The following is a 19,053-nucleotide window of genomic DNA, read 5'->3' on the forward strand; positions in this document are numbered from 1 at the left end:
AGGTGAGGGGTCCCCACGTGTCCTGCCCTGGGATAAGACAGCTTCACATTCACCATGACACTGTGTAGCAGCAGGCAGGTACTCAGGAAGGCACTCCAGGGGAGCAGTTTTGCTTGGCACCTTCCAACAGGCGTTTGCCTGACCTTTCAACAGTCCAATGGGCACGTGGAAGGAAGGGGCACTAGGTGCTGTGACAGGAAGCATCAGCACTGTGGTCAGGACAGCAGCTTTTCGAGAGAAGTCCCAGTCAGAAGATCTGAATGGCTTCAAGGTTCCTAGCACGCTGGGTCAAAGTCAGGAAGGACTCAGAAAGTGCCAGCAATGGGGCCTGAGAGATGGCCCAGTGGACACCCAGTGGGAGGGAGAAGGTTGTCTTCGGACTGTCAACTCATATGCAGTGACACACATGGACACTCACTCACTCCTGCACAATAATAATCAATCCCAGGTTTTAAATTGCCAGTAACGTACAGTGAGACTTACTGGAGCGCGCCAGCTACCGTCACATTGTGAACAATGCCTGGTAACACCAACGACAGATAATATCAAGACACATCCAATCAGCATTTTTTTTATTAAAAATGAGGAACGACATCCTCAAGTGCCTGCTCTTTCTACTTCTTCCTCTGCCCACTGCCCTGGGGAGGAACTTCCTCACACTTCCCGACAGCTCCCACCCTCATCTCTGACTCTCATGATGTCCCCTTGGTCTCTCATCACGACACTCATTAACCTCTGCCTTCTAACTGGACATGCCAGCAACAGCAACTGCAATGTTGAAAAACCACCCACGCTTATACGCAGGGAAGTGCTTTGTGTCTAAAACACACAGAAGAGAAAATTCAAACAAGGAAAAAGGCTAATAAAACGTCACCTGGAAGTCCGCCCCTTGGAGGCAACTCACTGTCAGAGCTTGGGGGATCTATCAGACCTTTCTGAATGCATAGGACTTGACACGGACAGCAGCTGTGTTCTCCGACCACACAATCTGCTGCAGACATCTTTCTGAATCAGTGTGGGAATGTCTAGAACTGTACCAGGCTCTTACTGGCTGTGCACTGTGGTGATATTTTATTTGTGCTTGATAAATAAAGCTTGCCTGGAGTTCAGGGGGGAAAGGCCAGCCATTTTAAGTAAACAAAGTCAGGCAGCACACGCCCTTAGTCCAATCACTTAGCAGGCAGGGTCTCTGTGTGTTCAAGGCCACACTAGGGAACAGAGCCAAGCGTGGTGACACACACCTTTAATCCCAGTACCAATCATAGAGACCTGGAGGTCTGTGCAGACAGACAGTGACAAGGAAGTGAGGTAGCCTGGGCTAAGAGCCAATGAGAGGGCAGAACAGCAAGGCAATAAAGGCGTGGGTAAGACAGGAAGTAGCTCCCATTTGGAAGCTGCAGAGCTGGTGAAGTAAGGTTGCCTGGTGGCTTTTCCTATTTCCCTGATCTAAGGCTTTCACCCCTATATTTGGCTCCGTGTTTTTTATTTAATAAGACCATTTAGAAATTCATCTACAGTGCACTGCTCCAGCATCTAGTACACCAATAACTGACTTAATTCCCTTACTGAGACTACATCTACAAGTGTTCTCTAGCTAACTCTAGGAGTCTGCTTCTGCCTCCCTCCCTCAGTGCTGGGAATCAAACCCAGGGCCTTGCACACATGGAGCATGCGCTCAACGACCGAGCTGTACCTGCAGTCCCATGTCTGTGATTCTCAGGACTCACTGCTGGTGGGAACCTTCAGGCACTGGACAAGGGGTGCACAGATGCGCCACTGCTGTGCGGTGGACATGGGCACCACCACAGCTGGCCCCACGGCTCACCTTCTAAAATAACCTTTGCTGTTATATAGACGTTCTGGTTGATTTTCTTTAAAACATGTTTGGAGGCTACTGCAGGAGGATCATGAGTATGAAGGCAGCCTAGACTATGCAGCAATATCTTGTCTCAAAAAAAAAAGGTTTTTGCCCATGGTTAAAAGATAACATTCTGAATAACTTGGAAGTGCAGTTGAAATACAAATATAAGAATTTTATAGATTTGCTTTAAAATAGTCTTGAAGTCACATTTGCATATGAAGCTTAAGTTTAGAGAACATAACTTCAAGGAAACTCACCAGATACTTAAGACTGTCTCGTTCCTTGGTGACATTCTCTGCCAAGCCCACCAGGTGTGCCAGGTACTGATGAGCAGACATCTCCTTCCCCATGGCCTTTTCCACCTGCTTTCTGAGGACATCAATTTTCTTTTGGTATTGCCTGCAGAGATCCCCAGTGGTGGGGAATGAAAACATGTGAGCCTGTGTAACTTGGGCAGGGTGAATATATGTACACAAATATATGTTTAGAAACCAGTATGTGGCTGGGTGGTGATGGCGCACACCTTTAATCCCAGTACTCGGGAGGCAGAGCCAGGCAGATCTCTGTGAGTTCGAGGTCAGCCTGGTCTATAGAGCAAGATCCAGTACAGAAACCAAAACTACACAGAGAAACCCTGTCTTGAAAAAAACAAAAAAAAACAAAACAAAAACTCTGTATGTGTGTATATATGTACATGTACGTACATACACACACACACACACACACACACACACACACACACACACATATAATTTTAGTGTTTTTGAGACAGTCTCCCTACATAGTCCTGGCTATCCTGAAACTCACTGTGTAGACCAGATTAGTCTCAGACTCACAGAGATCCACCTGTCTCTACCTCCTGAATGCTGGGATTAAAGGCATATGCCTCCACACTTGGCTACCAGTTAATATTTAAAAACTACACTCAGGGCCAGGGCGAGGATTAGTGATAGAGTGCTTGGCTAGTATTCACAAGGCCCTGGATCCCAACCCCTAACCCCACAGAATTAATTAATTAAATGCTACTGTCCAGCAGTACACATCTTCTTTTCAGTTTCGAGAAGTAAATGAATCTAACTTGAAGCCAGGTGTCCAGTTAACAAGACTCAAAGGTCAACTGTGCAGCATGCTCTCATGCCCACACTTGGAGGCTGCTCCAGGGAGCCTGCTAGAGTTCCAGGCCAGCCTGCCCTACAGTGTGGGCCCTGTCACAAACAAACAAACATACAAAAAGAACAGCACTCATAAAATGCCTAGCAATAAATCAGCTAATTAAATATTATTCTCCTAACTTTTTTTTTTTTCGAGACAGGGATTCTCTGTGTAGCTTTACGCCTTTCCTGGAACTCACTCTGTAGCCCAGGCTGGCCTCGAACTCACAGAGATCCACCTGCCTCTGCCTCCTAAGTGCTGGGATTACAGGCGTGTGCCACCACCGCCCGGCTTATTCTCCTAACTTTTTGACTTGTATTTAAAAGATATTTTTGAAAATGGGATCCCACATGAAGGCAAGAAGGGGATGTACTGGTGTGTTTGCGTGTGTGTGTGTGTGTGTGTGTGTGTGTGTGTGTGTGTGTGTGTGTGTGTGGTTTGTAGGTGTGTGGTATGTGTATGTGCTGGTGCATGTGCAGGTGTATGTGTGTACAGGTGTGTGGTGTATGTGTGTGTGTGTGTGTGTGTGGTATGTGTGGTTTGTGGGTGTGTGGTATGTGTATGTGCTGGTGTATGTGTGTACAGGTGTGTGTGTGGTGTGTGAATGTGTGTGTGTGTGATTGTGTGGTATGTGTAGTTGTGGGTGTGTGGTATGTGTATGTGCCGGTATATGTGCAGGTGTGTGTGTGCAGGTGTGTGGTGTGTGTGTGTGTGTGTGTGTGTGTGTGTGATTGTGTGGTATGTGTATGTGCTGGTGTGTGTGCAGGTGTATGTGTGTGCAGGTATGTGTGGTGTGTGTAGGTGTGTGTATGGTGTGTGTGTGTGTTTTGTGTGTATGTTTGGGTGTTGTGTGTATGTGTATAGGTAAGGAAGGGAGGAGTTGATCAAGATCCAATGTACACATAAATGCATAAGTCAAAGAATAAAAGATAATTCAAAAACAATAAATAAATGTGTAAGTATTAAAAACTGAAAAAGAAAAAAAGAAAGAAAAACTGGGATGTAGTAATGGAACAACAGGCTTTGAGGAGGTAGTTAGGAGACCGTCTAGAGCCCAGGGTTGCCATGTGGTTATCAATATCTGAACCATAGACTTATGAACTACAGATCCACAGAAAAGCTTGTTACACTTCTATTCCGGTACTGTCCCTTTGGTTTATTTTTCCATTTTATTGTCCTTATCAGAGAAAGAGAAAGGGAATAAAATGAAGATAATAAGGAAATGAGATGCATATTTGCACACACACACACCTACCTGTTTGTCTTGCGCATGCGCTCTAGCTCAGCCTCGAGCGCTCTGTTTCTGCTGACCCAGCTGCTTTTCTGCAGAAGCAGGCTCTTCTTCTGCACCTGTAGGGCTGTCAGCTTTTCCAGCAGCTCCTCCATCTCAGCACTGTCTTTCTCTTCTTCCTTTCGCAACTGGCTGAAGGACAAGAAACAGCAGACATGTATGGATAGTGACACACACACAGCACAGTGCACCCTGTGTACAGCGCACCCTGTGTACAGCGCACCCTGGGTACAGCGCACCCTGTGTACAGCGCACCCTGGGTACAGCGCACCCTGTGTACAGCGCACCCTGGGTACAGCGCACCCTGTGTACAGCGCACCCTGGGTACAGCGCACCATGAATACAGTGCATTGTGGTATATGTATAGCACATGCTGGGTACAGTGTAGTCATGTAAAATCAAGTGGAACTAAAAGGAAGCAGATGGCCGGCAGCCAGATTCTAAGCCCTAGTGAACACCCAAAAAAAAAAAAAAAAAAAAAAAAAAAGTTGAACAACTGTCAGCTCCACATTTCACATGGAGGGCTCAACCAAAAGCTGAACAACCTCTGTCTGCTCTCTGTCTCACACGGAGGGCTCAGGCAAGCTTCTGCTTTCAGATAACACTCTCACCTTTTTAGTTCATTGACAATCGACGTATGAACGTCTACGGCGATCTTGCTGTCCAGCTGTGTTTTGAGTTCCTGGCATCTGGCCTGTAAGCTCCCCAGCTGCTCCTTGCTCTCTACCAGCTGCTGCTCCTGGCTCTGGGTCTTGGCCTCCAGGAGCACAAGCTGTTTAGTCAGCTTAGAAACTGGAAGGGAACAAGATCAAGACTTGGCACAGAAGACTTGATGAAAACATGAGTGTTGGCCAGGTGTTGTGATGCACTCGGGCGTCTGAGGCAGGAGGATCATGAGCTCTGGCTAGAATAGGCCACACAGGGAGATCCTATCTCAAAAATTTATCTTTAAAAAAGAAGAGAGGTAGGTGGGTGGTGGTGGCACTTGAGAGGCAGAGGCAGGTGGATCTCTGCGAGTTCAAGGATAGCCTGGTCTACAAAGAGAGTTCCAGGACAGCCAGGGCTACACAGAGAAACCCTGTCTCAAAAAAACAAAAACCAAACAACCAAAAGGAAGGTGGGGATGTAGCTCAATGGCTTGCTGTTTGCCTAGCTTGCAAAGGCCCTCGTCTGATTACTGAAATAATCAGTTAGCTACAAAAATGACCTTTTAGGGCTGCAGAGTACTTGTTTCACATGCCTGAAGCCTCGGGTTCAATCCCCAGCACCGCACACAAGAAAAAATAGAGCAGACTTGGTGGAACTCGCCTGTTGTTCCGTGAGCAGGGACAGAGGAAACAGGGAGGCTCACAGCAATCAGAAGAGACAGCCTGTTTCAGACTCTTGTCCCATGACTCCAATCTTCAAGGAAAACTGGGGGGGGGGATATTCTGGGAGCTCCTACTTTGGTTTATTCAAAGCAAGAGGAAAACTCTCAACTTGGCTCACTTTGGAGAGCACTGCTTTCTGCTATGGCGCTAGGAACAGGGAGGGACCCATGGGAGAAGGGAACCTCATGGGAAGCCCTGGAGAACCAGATGTTTAACCTACGATGTCCTCAGCCCCGACAGAAGAAAGAACCGAGGCTCAAAGAAGTGCTGGTACACACCTGTTACCCTTGCACAGGTAGAATCGGGAGAACTATGGTTTCATGGCACCCTGGACTCTCTGGCAGTTCTGGGCCAGCCTGGACTACACAGCAGACCCTTTCTCAAAACCCAAGGGTTAGGGATGTGTGGTGATCTGATTACAAATGGCTTCCATAGCCTCCTGTATTTGAATGCTTAGTCACCAGGGAGTGGCACTGTTTGAAAGGATTAGAAGGATTAGGAGGCGTGTGGCCTTGTTGGAGGAGGTGTGCCATTGCAGGTGGGCTCTGAGGTTTCAAAAGCCCAAGCCAGGCCCAGGGGACTCTCACGTTCTCTCTCTCTCTCTCTCTCTCTCTCTCTCTCTCTCTCTCTCTCTCTCTCTCTCTCTCTGTGTGTGTGTGTGTGTGTGTGTGTGTGTGCCTGTGAAAGCCCTCAGCTCCTTCTCCTGCACCATGTGTATTCTACCAAGCTCCCCCCATGATGATAAGGGACTAAGCTCTGAAACTGTAGCAAGCCTCCAATGAAAGGTTTTCTTTCTGAGACTGCTGGTCACAGAGGCCCCTCGCAGCAGTAGTGCACTGACTAAGACAAACTATAAATCGGTGTAAAAGTGCCTCTTGGCATACTGGGGTGGGAGAGGATGGGAAGGGAGCACAGTAAAGTTCTACTTCTTTGTGCAGTCAAGAAATATCTGAGAACACAGTCTTGGGTTGTTTCAAATGCTTCATTCTAGAACTTCTCCAACTTCCCAGACGCTACCCTACCGTACAGCCTGACTTCACCTGATCCCACAAGGGATCAGAGAGCACACAGGCAGGGCCAACTGTAGGAATGCAGCTAACACACCAGCTTACAGTTGTGAAAAGGACGATCCCGACCCCACCCGACTAATAGGACATCACTATGACTCACCTTCTTGGAGGTGCTCCTGGTGGGTGTCCCTGGCTTTTGTTTGCTGAATCTCCAACTGCTCTATCAACAGCTTGTTCTCATCTAGAACCAGCTCTGCTTGAGCCTGAAGCTGCTTCCTATGATTGATTCAAAAGATTAAACACTGTCCTCAGGTTCTGGGCAAGCACAGACATGTGCCCCAGTGTGGGTCAACACCTGGGCATGTTTTGTGTTGACCACGTTAGTTACAGAGCAGGTGCTGCCACGCGCAGTGAATGGGAGAAAGGGCAGCAATAATGCCTGATGAAGGATGCACCAGCTACGACAAGAGGTTCACGAGGCAGAGGTCAGAGGACTGCCATGACACCCAGGTGAGACAGCCACAAAGTGGCCAGTTGTGTTCCCTACACTGAAGCATCCGATCCCCACACCCAAATAATTGTTTCGAAACCCACATAACTTTTTTGGATGCTGGAAGGTCCCATTTTATTTTGGGACTCATACAGCAGCTGCTCATGGTAGCTACACTTACAAGTCCAAGCATTCCTGAGGCAGAAGCAGGAGGGCTGCTTGTAGAAGTAACCGTCTATTCAATAAGAAACACTGAACCAATGCAAAGAAAAAATATCACCATAGCTGCTTGAGTCCAGGACTTGAGGGCAGGCCTAGACAACTTTGTGAGACTTTAATGTCCCAAGAAGTAAAAATAAAATGCCAGAGAGGTGGCTCAGAGGCCAAGAGCACTGGCTGCTCTTCCAGAGGACCTGGGTTTGATTCCCAGAACCCACATGGCAGCTCAAAACCATCTGTAACTCTAGTTCCAGAGCATCCCATGCCCTCTTCTGGCCTCCAAGGACACCAGGCACACACATGGTATGTAGACAAGATATCACACATATTAAAAAAAATTTTTTTGTAACTCTTTAAAAAACAAATAAACCAACCAACCCAGGTGTGTGCTACAAGCCTAGAATCCCAACACTTGGGAAACCGCAACAGGAGGAGCCCTGTTGGAGGCCGGATTGGACGGCAGTGAGACGGCTTAAAAAAAGTAATGTTGTGTTGTTATCACTTAGAAACCTGATCTTTTCTAACGAGAGACAGAAAAGGAGCGAATTCAGATAGAGAGGGTGGGGAAAAGAAGTGAGTAAATATTAAGAATAAACCGGGGGAGGGGGGAACCCTAACTTATTAGATGGCTTTGAAATAGTGTCTTAAAACTATACCACACCCCAGCCTTGATTTTCCCATGAGAAAGCCCCCTATTTATGCGATGCATTGTAAATCGCATATCAGTTCAACTTTCATAACTGAAAATTCCAGCCGGACGGCTGAAGGACCTTAGATGTTGCCTCAGTAAATGTTACTGCCCACAGTACAGCAGAAAGGAGGAGCCAGCCTAGGGTGACAGTGACTGAGCATGCTGCCCGCACCCCCAGAGGGGGGCTGCCCAAGGGGCGCAAGTCAGCCTCCTCACTGCCCCTCACGCTGCTCCACCTCAGACTTTCCTTCCCGACATTCACTTGTTCCTCCGTCTTTCCTCAGCCCCTTCCGCCCTCTACTGTTTTCTGAGACAAAGTATCCACATGAAATTCAGGCTGCCCGGAAACCATGATCCCCCTGCCTCATGCTCCCAGCAGGTGTCACCATGCCTTTCTTTTACAGGGTCCTTTCTTCTATTTTTCAAAAGTAGAAAAAACCATCCTGAGTGAGATGACCTAAACCCAGGAAGACAAACATGTATGTAGTCACTTCCACACAGATATTAGCCGTTAAGTAAATGATAAACTATAAATCACAAAGAGAGGTTAGGCAAAGAGGAAGGCTCCAGCTGGGGGATGCACGGGTCTCTCTAGGAAGGGGAAATTTTGTGGTGGACCCAGGGAGGGTGAGGATGGCAGCAGGAAGGATTCGGGGTGGAGGAAGAGAATACAGGAGAGACAGCTGCAACTGGGGAGCGTGTGTGTGTGTGTGTGTGTGTGTGTGTGTGTGTGTGTGTGTGTGTAAACCTCGTACAGTGGAGACTTCTGGAATCTAGGAGGGTGATCCTAGTGAGGACTCCTAGTAATGGAGGATGCGGAGTCTGAACTGGTTATCTTTTATAGCCAGGCAAGGCCCCCAGTAGTGGGACTGGGTTACATTTGGTTGAGTTGTTGGTTGCTGGCCAATCAGGTCCTGTAGAGATCCCTAAACAACCCAGGCTGATGCTAGGACAGAAGGTCACTTTCTGGAAACCGACAGCAGGGGACATTGCTGAGGACACCTTCCACACAGCTCACTGAACACAGAGGTCAAGCCGGCGTGGGCTTGGAGCCTTCACCCTACATTCTAGTCTCTCTGGTGTGAGAAAGGATTCTGCAAGCTACAGGGAAACCTGGACACCAACCCAGCCGCAAAACCCTCCACCTGCAATCTGTCTTGCCTGCAAGATGTGCTGAGCAATGGTGGTGCAGAACTTATGGCAGTGGCCAATCAATGTTTGGTTTAACTTGAGGCCCACGCCACAAGAGAGATAGCTCATGCCTGATACTGCCTGGATGGCCAGGAACCAGAGACTGGTTAGCCCAGAGAGCTACGGTAGAACCAATCGACCGGAAAAAACCAATCAGTGAATTGGAGGTCTCCATCAGGTCCCTCTTCTCAGAGCTCAGGGAACCCTGCAGAAGAGGGGGAGGAGAGACTGTAGGAGTCAGAGGGGGTGCAGCAGGAACCCAGAACATGGCCCACTGAATCAACTCTGTGGGGCTCACATGGGCTCACAGACCCTGAAGCAGCAAGCACAGGCCCTGCAGGGGTCTGCACCAGGTCCTCTGCAGATACATTATGGCTGTTAGCTTGGTGTTCTTTGAGACGCCTAACAGGTGGAGCAGGTGTGTCTCTGACTCTTTTGCCTGCTCCTGGGACTCCTTTCCTATAAGGCTGCCTTCCCCAGCCTCAATAGGAGGGCTTGTCTTACTGTATCTTGTTTTGTCCTGTCTGGCTGTCCTCACTTGGAGGCCTGCTCTTTTCTGAAGAGGAAATGGAGGGGGAGTGGATCTAGGGGACAGGGGAGGTGGGGAGGGAGCTGGGAGGAGTGGAGAGAGAAAAAACTGTAGTTGGGTGTATTGTATGAGAGAAGAATCTATTTTTAAAAAACATTTCTAAACATAATAAAAGCAATTTATAGCAAGCCAACAGCAAACATCAAATTAAATGGAGAGAAACTCAAAGCGATACCACTAAATTCAGGAACAAGACAAGGCTGTCCACTCTCCCCATATTTATTCAATATAGTACTAGAAGTTCTAGCTAGAGCAATAAGACAACAAAAGGAGATCAAAGGGATACAAATTGGCAAGGAAGAAGTCAAACTTTCACTATTTGCAGATGATATGATAGTATACATAAGTGACCCCAAAAACTCTACCAGGGAACTTCTACAGCTGATAAACTCCTTCAGTAAAGTGGCAGGATACAAGATCAACTCAAAAAAATCAGTAGCCCTCCTATACACAAATGATAAAAGGGCTGAGAAAGAAGTCAGAGAAACATCACCCTTTACAATAGCCACAAATAATATAAAATACCTTGGGATAACACTAACTAAACAAGTGAAAGACCTTTTTGATAAGAACTTTAAATCTCTAAAGAAAGAAATTGAAGAAGATATCAGAAAATGGAAGGATCTCCCATGCTCATGGATAGGTAGGATTAACATAGTAAAAATGGCAATCTTACCAAAAGCAATCTACAGATTCAATGCAATCCCCATCAAAATCCCAACACAATTCTTCACAGACTTGGAAAGAAAAATACTCAACTTTATATGGAAAAACAAAAGACCCAGGATAGCTAAAAGAATCCTATACGATAAAGCAACCCTTGGAGGCATCACCATCCCGGACCTCAAACTCTACTATAGAGCTATAGTAATAAAAACAGCTTGGTACTGGTATAAAAACCGACATACGGACCAATGGAATCGAATTGAAGACCCTGACATTAATCCATGCACATATGAACACCTGGTTTTTGACAAAGGAGCCAAAACTATACAATGGAACAAAGAAAGTATCTTCAACAAATGGTGCTGGCATAACTGGATGTCAATATGTAAAAGATTACAAATAGATCCATATCTGTCACCATGCACAAAACTCAAGTCCAAGTGGATCAAAGACCTAAACATAAATCCAGTTACACTAAACTTAATAGAAAAGAAAATAGGAAGCACTATTGAACGCATTGGCACCGGAGACCATTTCCTAAATAAAACACCGACAGCACAGACCCTGAGCACAACCATTAATAAATGGGACCTCTCGAAACTGAGAAGCTTTTGCAGGGCAAAAGACACAGTCAATAAGACAAAAAGACAGCCAACAGATTGGGAAAAGATCTTCACCAACCCCACATCTGACAGAGGATTGATCTCCAAAGTATATAAAGAACTCAAGAAACTAGACATCAAAGCACTGAACAGTCCAATTAAAAAATGGGCTAAAGAGCTAAACAGAGAATTCACAAAACAAGAACTACAAATGGCTGAAAGACATTTAAAGAAATGCTCAACATCCTTAATCATCAGAGAAATGCAAATCAAAACGACTCTGAGATACCACCTTACACCTGTTAGAATGGCTAAGATCAAAAACACCAATGACAACCAATGTTGGAGAGGATGTGGAGCAAAGGGAACACTCCTCCACTGTTGGTGGGAATGTAAACTTGTACAACCACTGTGGAAATCAGTATGGCGGTTTCTCAGAAAATTAGGAATCGAACTACCTCAAGACCTAGCCATCCCACTCTTGGGCATATACCCAAAGAATGCTGATACATACCATAAAGATACATGCTCAGCTATGTTCATAGCAGCACTATTTGTAATAGCCAGAACCTGGAAACAACCTAAATGCCCATCAACGGAAGAATGGATGAAAAAAATGTGGTACATATACACAATGGAGTACTACTCAGCAGAGAAAAACAATGAAAGCATGAAATTTGCAGGCAAATGGATGGAACTAGAAAAAATCATCCTGAGTGAGGTAACCCAAACCCAGAAAGACAGTTATGGTATGTACTCACTCATTGGTGGATTCTAGATATAAAATGAACAATCAGACCACAACCCATAGAACCATAAAGGCTATATATATATAGCATGGAGGTCCCTAGGACGACTGTGGCATATAATAAATTTCAGTTTTACTCAATTATTGAAAAAAAATAGCCAAATGAATGGAAACACATGAACTATGAACCAAAGGCTGAGGGGCTCCCAGCTGGATCAGGCCCTCTGAATAGGTGAGACAGTTGATTGGCTTGATCAGTTTGGGAGGCATCTAGGCAGTGGGACCAAGTCCTGTGCTCACTGCATGAATTGGCTGTTTGAAACCAGGAACTTATGCAGGGACACTTGGCTTAGTCTGGGAGGAAGGGACTGGACCTCCCTGGACTGAGTCTACCAAGATGATCACAGTCCTCGGGGGAGGACTTGTCCTGGAGGAGGTGGGAATGGAGGGTGGGCTGGGGGTAAGGGGAGGGTGTGGGAGGGGGGAGAATAGGGGAACCCATGGCTGATATGTAGAACTGAATGGTATTGTAAAATAAAAAATATATATCACACACACAAAAAAAAAAAAAAAAAGAAAAGAAAAAAGAAAGTTTGAAACTTCAGATTTAACACTTTTCTGATACCTACTAAGCCTGAAGTTCCCCAATCAGGAGAAATTAGGAATGGAGACAGTAGATGTGGTCAAGGACTTCACTGAGAAGGTCCTGGAACACAATAGAGAGATGCTACACAAGGGTGCAGAGGGCCATGCGAGGAATGGCGAGGGGGCAGCCAAGAGGCAAGGAGGGGCCAGCTCACCTTCCTGAAGAGCCACCAGAGGGAGGAGTAAAAGTGAGAAACACAGGACTGGGGGAAAGGCACGCCTGGGTGTGGCGGTGGGAGTTCAACAGGGAGTCACAGTGCACCAAGGTCTCCAGCGGCCCAAGCCACCCCAAGGACATGTCAGTGACCGCAAACTCAGAAGAGCCAGCCTGACAATACAACACATGCCTGGACACTGAAGAGAAACTATTTCATTTTTTTTCCAGTGACATTCAGACATTTAAAACATATTAAACTTGCCTGGACCTTGTAGTATGACCTCTGATTCCCATGAGAGACAGTCTGGGCTGTTCAAGGATAGCTTGTGTAATGGCTAACATTATGTTTTAAGTTTAAATTACCTGCTTAAGAGAGCTATAAATCAAAAAATGCCTGTAACTGAATTCCTGGAATTCTGGGGCTGTTGTTCATGCAAGATAACAAGACACAGCTTTTCACTTCTGTAAACAAGTTTGGTAGCCCCAACTACACAAGATGTGCTTGATCATACATAAGTGGGAGGTACATAGGCAGGAAGTACATCAGGATACATGCTTGCCCTGACTGGATGAAGTATGGTGGGAAGTATATAGGTAGCCTTGTGGGTTTTTCCTTTATAAGCTCCTGACTAATGTAATTCAGCACCATACTCTGGGAATCCCGGGCATGGACCTGGCCAGTGTCCATTATCTTGACCAGTATTTAATAAACCTTGCTTCCAATTCGGCTCAAAAATTGTGGTATTGGTCTTATTCTCAGCTGGTGGGTTTAATACTTGGTGTACATGGAGTTCTAGTCTCAAGAAAGAAAGAAAAAAGACACTAACCACACATACCCGCTAAAAGCTAATCATTTCTGTTTTCAGAGTTTCCGCTGGAAACTATCTCTAGACTTCCGGGGCTTTGTTGCTGCTGTGTGGGATTCCAGGGTGGAGGTGGGGGTGTCACACAGAGCTGAGAGGAGAAGAAAAGGAGATGCATAAGAGGGCAGGGACAGAGAGGGGTGTGTATGAGGTGACAGGGAGCAGACGGGGAGGGCAGGTCTCGGCTGTGGGCAGCCGTGGCCAGGCCTTCCTGTCCACACGCAGCTAAGTGTGCAGCGGTAACAGCCTAGAGGAGCTGCCTCAGACACAGACACAAACGCGCAGGGCCATTGAGCTTCCGTCTGAAAACCTACTTAGAACATTTAGTTATTCATTTGCTTACTCATCTATTTTTGCTTTTTTGCAGTGTTACAGACTGAACCCAGGGCCTTGGCTGGGAATAAAGTGCTCTACCACTGAGCTGTAGGCCCAGGACCATATTGAAAATATTTTTCTTGTTTTAGTTTGTTTGTAGATAGGATCTCACTACATAGCCTTGGCTGACCTGGAACTCCCTATGTAGACCAGGTTGGCCTCAAACTCACAGAAATCCTCCTGCCTCTGCCTAAGTACTGGGATTAAAGGTTGCACCACCACACCTGGCAAATGATGATGATGATGATGATGATGATGATGATGATGATGATGATGATGATATCAACTTAGAGCTAGGTGTGTGGCACGTGACTGTAGCTGAGCACTTGGAAAGACCGAGGCCTGCAGAATTCAAGGCTAGTTTAGAGCTACACATTGTGACCTGTCTTCCAAAGCTGAGGGCTAGGGATGAGACTCAGTGGTCGAGCACTTGCCCAGCACAGCCCGAGGCCCCAGGTTCCATCCTCAGCACTTCAAAGAATAAAACCAAACATCTGAAAGTCCAATTTAGAAGAGTTCACTGGGGCTGTATCTTATTCACATCTTAGAAATTCTTCCTTTTTAAAAATTTTATAAACAATTTGGAAACTGCTAAGTTTTTTGCATCACCATAAGCCTCTCCGCCGACGCAGCAATCCATATCAAACCAAATCAGACCGAATTAGAAAAAGCCCCAGTTTAATAGATAAAGTGTTCCCAGGTGATTCTCCAGCTCCCCAGAGAGGAGACAGAAAATCACATGTCTGTTTTCTGGGATGCAGCTTAAATACCCTGTGGGAGTAGTCTCGAGCTTCTCTGGGGGAGGAGCATGTTTGGAGGGCTTTGAAGGGGTGGGTTTGGGAAAAGAGATGGGGGAGGGATGCATGGATGTCTTTCTGTATGCTGTGAATATGTGTTGCTCTGATTGGTTGATAAATAAAGCCATTTGGCCTATGGCAAGGCAGCTTAGAGGCAGGCAGGAAATCCAAACAGGTAGACAGGAAGAGAAAGGACAGGCAAGGCAGACGCTGCAAGCCGCCACCAGAAGAAGCAAGATGTAAAGGTATTGATTGGTAAGCCACAAGCCACGTGGCAAAGTATAGATTTATAGAAATGGGTTAATTTAAGATATAAGAGCTAGCTAGCAAGAGGCCTGCCATAGACCATACAGTTTGTAATTAATACAAGCTTCTGAGTGATTATTTTATAAGCGGCTGTGGGGTCTGTGGGGCTGGGCAGGACTGGAGAAAACTTCAACTACAGAAAGGGAGTTGAGGTGGATCTTCCATCAGAATATTCCAGACTCTTTGGGTATAGGATGCCAGGGTGCCAGGGGCTGAGGTGGAGCTCCCACTCACACAAAAACCTCACAAACAAATAAAAACAACCCACACCCAAACTAACCGGACTGTGAATGCATGGAGTGGACATGAATTGTTAAAGAGATACAAAACTAATGGTTTTTCTTGCTCTAATTCTGTCATGGTCTTTTTGGTTTGGGTTGGTGGATACCTGCATAAATATATTGGATACTGAAAATATAAATTTCAACATGTAGCTCTAAGCTTCCACCCTGAATGCCTACTCTAAGTGCACAGAGTTTTACTGAGCTGTGCAGGCTTTGGGTAAAGTGCTTAATTTAGAAAACAAAGTGCAACTATGTATCTGGCGATGCCAGGAAGCCTGTTCCTGTTATGTTGTAAGTTAGCAAACACCACTTGCCATTCCTCGCTGGTGACGGGGCTACTCTGATTTAACTGCTGATGCAAGTCTTCATTTTCTCTCACCACTTCCTGGACTCGCAGCCTAAAGGTTTTCATTTCCTCCTGAAACGAGATGCATGGACACCGTCACGCATGTACACATTTGGTAGTGGCTGGGATGCTGTTGTTGGGGAAGTCCAACGTAACAGTCACGGTGATGGCAGAGTCCTGCTCTGGCACCAGGCTTAGCCAGTCTCCAGGTTCCAGACCCCCCACGTGTGCTCAGGAGCCCAGACCTGAGAGAACAGCCAAGTCACTGCAGGGTCGCTGCACACAGGGACAAAGAATGTGGGTTTTAAGTCGTTGGCTTCTAACCTGATGTCACTTTGCTGTAATTGGTGAAATAATTGAAATTTTTAAAGGAGGGAATTAGAAGAAAAACAAAACAACCAGAGACAGAAAAGTTTAGACTTTGTTTAGACTTTAGAGGGTAAATTGGAGTTTTTGTTTTGGTTTGGTTTTTGGTTTTCAAGACAGGGTTTCTCTGTGTAGTCCTGGCTGTCCTGGAACTCGCTTTGTAGGTAAATTGGAGTTTTTACATAAACAGAATTTTCGGTCCTAGATGAAAGCCTGCGTGAGCAGGTGAGGGTGCTAGTGTAAAGTGCCCTAGCCTGGTCCTGCTGAGCACAGGAAGGCCCGGCCGGCCGGCTCAGAGGCGTCCCCTTGCTCTCCAGACTCCCTGGACAGAACACCCTCACTGGCCGCCGGCAGTCTCCACGGCTTTCTTTATATTGTTTAACTGTCTTGTCAGACTGAAGCCATCGGGCGGCTGTTTGTTTTGGCTCAATCCCACCCGTCCCTGGCAATGCCTCCCAGGACTGCTGTCAGCTACAAAAGTAGACTGAGCATATGTGGTCAGAGGCTGCATGGCCCACAAAGCCTGCAGTATTTATTAATTGGGTTTTTATAGAAAATGTGGGATGACCCAGACTTAAAAAGGGCACCTAAATGGAAATTTTATTATTACTTTTTTGATCAGTGAACACAAGATAATTGTGCTCTTAAAAATCCAATGTCCATGGGGCTGGTGAGATGACTGAGTGGTTAAGAGCATTGACTGCTCTTCCAGAGGTTCTGAGTTCAATTCCCAGCAACCACATGGTGGCTCACAACCATCTATAATGAGATCAGATTCTGGTGTATATATAAAATATATGAATAAATAAGTCTTAAAAAAAATCCAATGTCCAATAGTATGTCATAAGGTTTCTTGAGATGGGACAGGTAATGGGAAGCATGACTGAAGACCAGGCTGTTGAGCTCTTAAAGGACCTGTTCCATTCAGGGTTCCCTAAAGACCAACTCTTCTCTCCCTGGATCCTTCCAATACCTGGGGCCCATAGTGAAGACCTCAGAAGCGTCATCTCAGAAGTGTGAGTCATAGAAGGACCCAGGGGTGTTAATAATACCCAGGCCTAGTCTCCTTACAGTTGGAATGGCTGCCATTCTCAGGAAATAGTGAAATGGACAAATCCTTGTTTTTAATACTGCTGACAACTCGATCACAATGCACCTCTGGGGTCAGTGCTTCCTGGGACCCTGAGCGTTAGGATTCCCTAAAACACCCTGGACATGGTCTCAGTTTGGCCCAGCATCTGCTCTAGCGCTGGCGTCCACAGCTGCACAGTCATGGATGACGTACTGCTCTTCCTTTGCCTCCCAAGACTGCCACTCTCGTGGGACTACCTGCCCCGGACCACAGCTTCTCAAAGCCACTGCATCCCCGCACGCCTCTCCTCCAAGCACCACCCACCCAGCCCTCATGCTCTGCCAAACACACCTTCCTCCTTCTCCAGCTCTTTTCCCCAGCCACCCTACCCGCTCCTCCGTTCTTCAATAAACACTGGAGCACACACCGCCTTAGGCACGGTTACCTGTGAGCTGTTTCTGCAGTCTGAATGGTTTTATCTGAAACAGCTTGTCTCCGAGACATCTGCCCACCTACCTCCAGGGTGGTGTAGAGTCTGTCCTTCTCCTTCATTCTGTCTTCATAAGCCAGCAGCAGAGGAGAGAGGTACTTTATATCCAGCTGCGGGTGGAGGCATGAAATAAAGATGGTTGACATAATTTCTTACACTGAAATACAACCAGCATGGCTTTTGGGTTTTTGTTTGGTTTTTTCGAGACAGGGTTTCTCTGTGTAGCCCTGGCTGTCCTGGATTTTCCCTGTAGAGCAAGGTGACCTTGAACTCAGAGGTCCACCTGCCTCTGCCTCCCAAGTGCCAGGATTAAAGATGTACACCACCACCACCCAGCTCATCATGTTTTTTAAAGGGCAAAAAAGCAACTTATTCTGGAATGGTTCTTAGTAGTTTGACAGAGCCAGAGAATATGGGCCTGAGATTAACCTTCACTTACCAACCAGGGGGGTGTGGGGCCCTTTGATGGGAGGCCTTCAATTTGGGAACACTGAAATTAAAGCACACATTGAAGACACAGTTAAGCTGTCCCTGAAATGCCATGTGGTAAACAGACATTCTTATCTTAGTCTAGAACAGACATCATCCTTCTCTGTGCGCATGTGTGTGTATATATAAATGGGAAGTGTTTGAGAGTAACATCCTCATCCCCTAAATACTGCAACATGTTTCCTAAGAACAAAACATCCGTTTAGTTAACACAGCACTATGTAAAAATTAGGAGATAACACTGACACACAACACTATTACAAACACTCAGACTATCTCCGACTTCATGTTTCCACATGAAGAGAAAGAAAGGAATGATGGGGAAAAGAAGGAAGAAAAGAAGGGAAGGAGGGAGGGAGGGAGGAAGAGAGGAAGACAGTGACACTCTCCTTTGGCCTCTTCATGTGCATCCATGCATGAACACCTAAACACACACACACACACACACACACACACACACACACACACACACACACACACGTTCCGCCTTCCCAAAATAAGTAAGAGGGAGATCACATCTGGAGAGAGGGACTAGGAAAAATGTCATTGAAAATGTGGCATTTGCATAGGTCAAATGAAAAGTGTATGGAGCGGGGATGCTGGGGCAACAACAGAGGTGACAATAAGTTGTCACTGGGCCCACTTGCTTTGCCCCGCCCACAGCCCAACAGAAGGACAAGGTCTAGGCAATGTGTTTTGGATCGGGTGAACTCCCCCAGATTAATTTTGTTATTAAAAAGTTAATGCTGGGAGCTGGTGTGGTGATGCACGCCTATAATCTCAGCACTTCGGAAGCTGAGGTGGGAAGCTCCTGCGTAAGCTGAGGTCAGCCTGAGCTACATAGTGGGTCCCTGCTTGGGCTACAGTCAGAGATCCTTTCTTAGAAATAAATGAACAAATAAATAAATATATAATATTAGAGTTAGTAGAGTGCCTGCCTAACATGTACAAGGACCAGGGTTCGATTACCAGCATCTCTAAAA

At 46.3% G+C, this 19,053-nt stretch overlaps 1 protein-coding gene across 4 annotated transcripts in view; it reads right to left on the bottom strand.

Moving 5' to 3' along the window:
- Cep89 (centrosomal protein 89) overlaps window positions 1-19,053 on the bottom strand; it is a 62,198-nt gene that overhangs the window by 16,821 nt on the left and 26,324 nt on the right. For all 4 annotated transcript variants that reach the window (XM_028877769.2, XM_028877768.2, XM_028877767.2 and 1 more), the window contains 7 exons: window positions 18,021-18,071; window positions 17,608-17,691; window positions 15,622-15,725; window positions 6,845-6,960; window positions 4,916-5,096; window positions 4,269-4,436; window positions 2,119-2,260 (listed from right to left, as the gene is read on the bottom strand). In XM_028877769.2, coding sequence (XP_028733602.1) covers window positions 2,119-2,260; window positions 4,269-4,436; window positions 4,916-5,096; window positions 6,845-6,960; window positions 15,622-15,725; window positions 17,608-17,691; window positions 18,021-18,071 — 846 coding nt within the window. The remainder of the gene's footprint in view (window positions 1-2,118; window positions 2,261-4,268; window positions 4,437-4,915; window positions 5,097-6,844; window positions 6,961-15,621; window positions 15,726-17,607; window positions 17,692-18,020; window positions 18,072-19,053) is intronic.

The sequence above is a fragment of the Peromyscus leucopus genome, chromosome 1 (genome assembly GCF_004664715.2).
Source record: "Peromyscus leucopus breed LL Stock chromosome 1, UCI_PerLeu_2.1, whole genome shotgun sequence".
In the NCBI taxonomy this organism is placed as follows: Eukaryota; Metazoa; Chordata; class Mammalia; order Rodentia; family Cricetidae; genus Peromyscus; species Peromyscus leucopus.